Source organism: Sinocyclocheilus rhinocerous, unplaced genomic scaffold (assembly GCF_001515625.1).
Source record: "Sinocyclocheilus rhinocerous isolate Xijiao unplaced genomic scaffold, SAMN03320098_v1.1 scaffold345, whole genome shotgun sequence".
Taxonomy (NCBI): domain Eukaryota; kingdom Metazoa; phylum Chordata; class Actinopteri; order Cypriniformes; family Cyprinidae; genus Sinocyclocheilus; species Sinocyclocheilus rhinocerous.
In genome coordinates this window covers 314,962-317,382 of record NW_015630020.1, presented here as the reverse complement: position 1 = coordinate 317,382, position 2,421 = coordinate 314,962, and the positions used below count along the sequence as shown (strand labels likewise).

The following is a 2,421-nucleotide window of genomic DNA, read 5'->3' as shown; positions in this document are numbered from 1 at the left end:
TGATGTAGAAATAACGAAGGAATAGCCCACGCCTGTCCATGAAACTTATGGTCCCTTGAAAAAGGGAGAAGGTACATATTAAAGAGCTGTAATTCCTCAACCTTTCTTCAAATGTTGATGTGAATACTCTCAAATTAAAGCTGAGTGTGCAATTTAAGCCTTTTCCAGAAGTGGTCTGGCTTTTTTAGATGTTTTTTTTTTTTGGCAAAGTCTAAGCTGACCTTTCTATTAAGTCTAATCTGGCCTTGTTTGCACCTTGTGGTGAACCCTCTGTATTTGCTCTCGTGAAGTCTTCTCTTGATTGTAGACTTTGACAGTGACACGTCTACCTCCTGGAGAGTGTTCTTCACTTGGCTGGATGTTGTTAAAGGGTTTTTCTTTACCCTGAGGTTCCTCTGATCATCCACCACTGTTCTCCTCCGTGGACGTCCAGGCCTTTTTATGTTGCTGAGGTCACCAGTGCTTTTTTTTTTTTTCTCAGAATGTACCAAACTGTTGATTTCGCCACTCCTAATGTTCCTGCTCCTGTCTCCGATGGATTTGTTTTGTTTTTGAAGCCTAACAATTGCCTGTTTCACTTGTATGGAGAGATCTTTTGACTGCATGATGTGGGTTCACAGCAACAGCTTCCAAATGCAAATTCCACACTTAGAATCAACTCCAGAACTTTTACCTGCTTAATTGATGTAGAAATAACGAAGGAATAGCCATTTAATAGTACATATTAAAGAGCTGTAATTCCTCAACCTTTCTTCAAATGTTGATGTGAATACTCTCAAATTAAAGCTGAGTGTGCAATTTAAGCCCATATTCATTATATAACTGCAACTTGAATATGTTTTGGTCAGCAGCTAAAATAATAAAAATTGTGCTTGTGTCCGAATATATATATATATGGACTCAACTTGCTAGAAGCAATCAAAACTAACAAAAGAGCAACAATATGTAAGTGCAAATGACAAATCTCGGTTAGCCTAACGCAGTACACGTGTGTATATATACACACACACACACACACACAAAAACAAGTAGATAGAATAGAAAAACGGCAGGAGAAATGGCTTGAAGGAGATGAGATGGAATAGGATCAAGTGGACAAGTAGTAGGATGATTGGAAAGGATAAGTTTACAGACTTCTGCCTCAGATAGTAGAGAGAAGGATGAACATGAGTGTATGTTTGCTGGTAAAATTTACATTCATATAATTTATATTCTAAATAAATATATTTAATATATAAAAATAACATATTGTTCTGAAATATATACATGCATGTGTGTGTATTTATATATACAGTACATAATAAATATACACAGTACACATACATATTGTCACACCCCTGGACTGTCTGTTGATTTGTTTTGCTTCCCATGTGCTCCGTGACCTAGTTTTCCCTTGTGTGTGACTGTGCCCATATTTGGTTATGTTCCTGTTCCTGTTCCTAGTGTGTTCATTTGATTCAGCTGTGTCTCATTGAGTTCCTCATATTTAAGTCTTGTCTCCCTGAATTCCTTTGTCCGGTATTGTTCGTCAATCCCCTGTGCTACGTGTGCATTCCTTTGGATAAATAAAGACTTTTTTGTTTTGTTTTCTGTTTCCCCCCCGTGGTCATGGAAACCGCCGCGAGATTCGCCGCCCTAGCCCGCAGGGATTTTCCCTTTGTGGAGTACGCCAGGGAATTCTGTGGGCTCGCCATTATGACGGCGTTAGATGACGCAACTCTGAATTCTCTGTTCTGAATTGGGGCCAACTACCATCGCCCCATCGTCTGGGAGAGTCTAGAGAGTGTCCGGCCCCGATTCAGAACCAGCCCGCTGTCCGAAGTCAAGTCCGCTGGCCGATTCCCTCCCAAGCTCTCAGCTGACAGCAGCCTGCTCCTTAACCCCAAATCAAAGGAGGAATATGAGGAGAAAAAGACTGTTGGCTCCAGCCCCTGAGTCCGTTCCAGTGTCGGCTTCAGCTCCTGTTCCCACTTCCAGCCCAGGGAGAGCTCCTGTTCCCAAGTTGGGCCCGGAGAGGGCTTCTGTTCCCACATTCAGCCCAGAGAGGGCTCCTGTTCCCACGTCCAGCCCAGAGAGAGCTCCTGTTCCCAAGTTGGGCCCGGAGAGGGCTTCTGTTCCCACGTCCAACCCAGAGAGGGCTCCTGTTCCCACGTCCAGCCCAGAGAGAGCTCCTGTTCCCAAGTTGGGCCCGGAGAGGGCTTCTGTTCCCACGTCCAACCCAGAGAGGGCTCCTGTTCCCACGTCCAGCCCAGAGAGAGCTCCTGTTCCCAAGTTGGGCCCGGAGAGGGCTCCTGTTCCCACGTTAAGCCCAGAGAGGGCTCCTGTTCCCACATCCAGCCCAGAGAGGGCTCCGGTTTCCACGTCCAGCCCAGAGAGCGCTCCTGTACGTCCAGCCAGCCCTGAAAGCCCAGAGACTCACAA

The 2,421-nt window shown here is 45.1% G+C and overlaps 1 protein-coding gene across 1 annotated transcript in view; it reads left to right on the top strand.

The window, feature by feature from the left end:
- The window catches only part of LOC107739480 (leucine-rich repeat-containing protein 73-like), a 5,827-nt gene extending 3,892 nt beyond the window's left edge, over positions 1-1,935 (top strand). Inside the window, exon 4 of the mRNA XM_016551608.1 lies at positions 1,781-1,935. Within this exon, the coding sequence (XP_016407094.1) occupies positions 1,781-1,935 (155 nt within the window). The remainder of the gene's footprint in view (positions 1-1,780) is intronic.
- Positions 1,936-2,421: the final 486 nt, after the last annotated feature.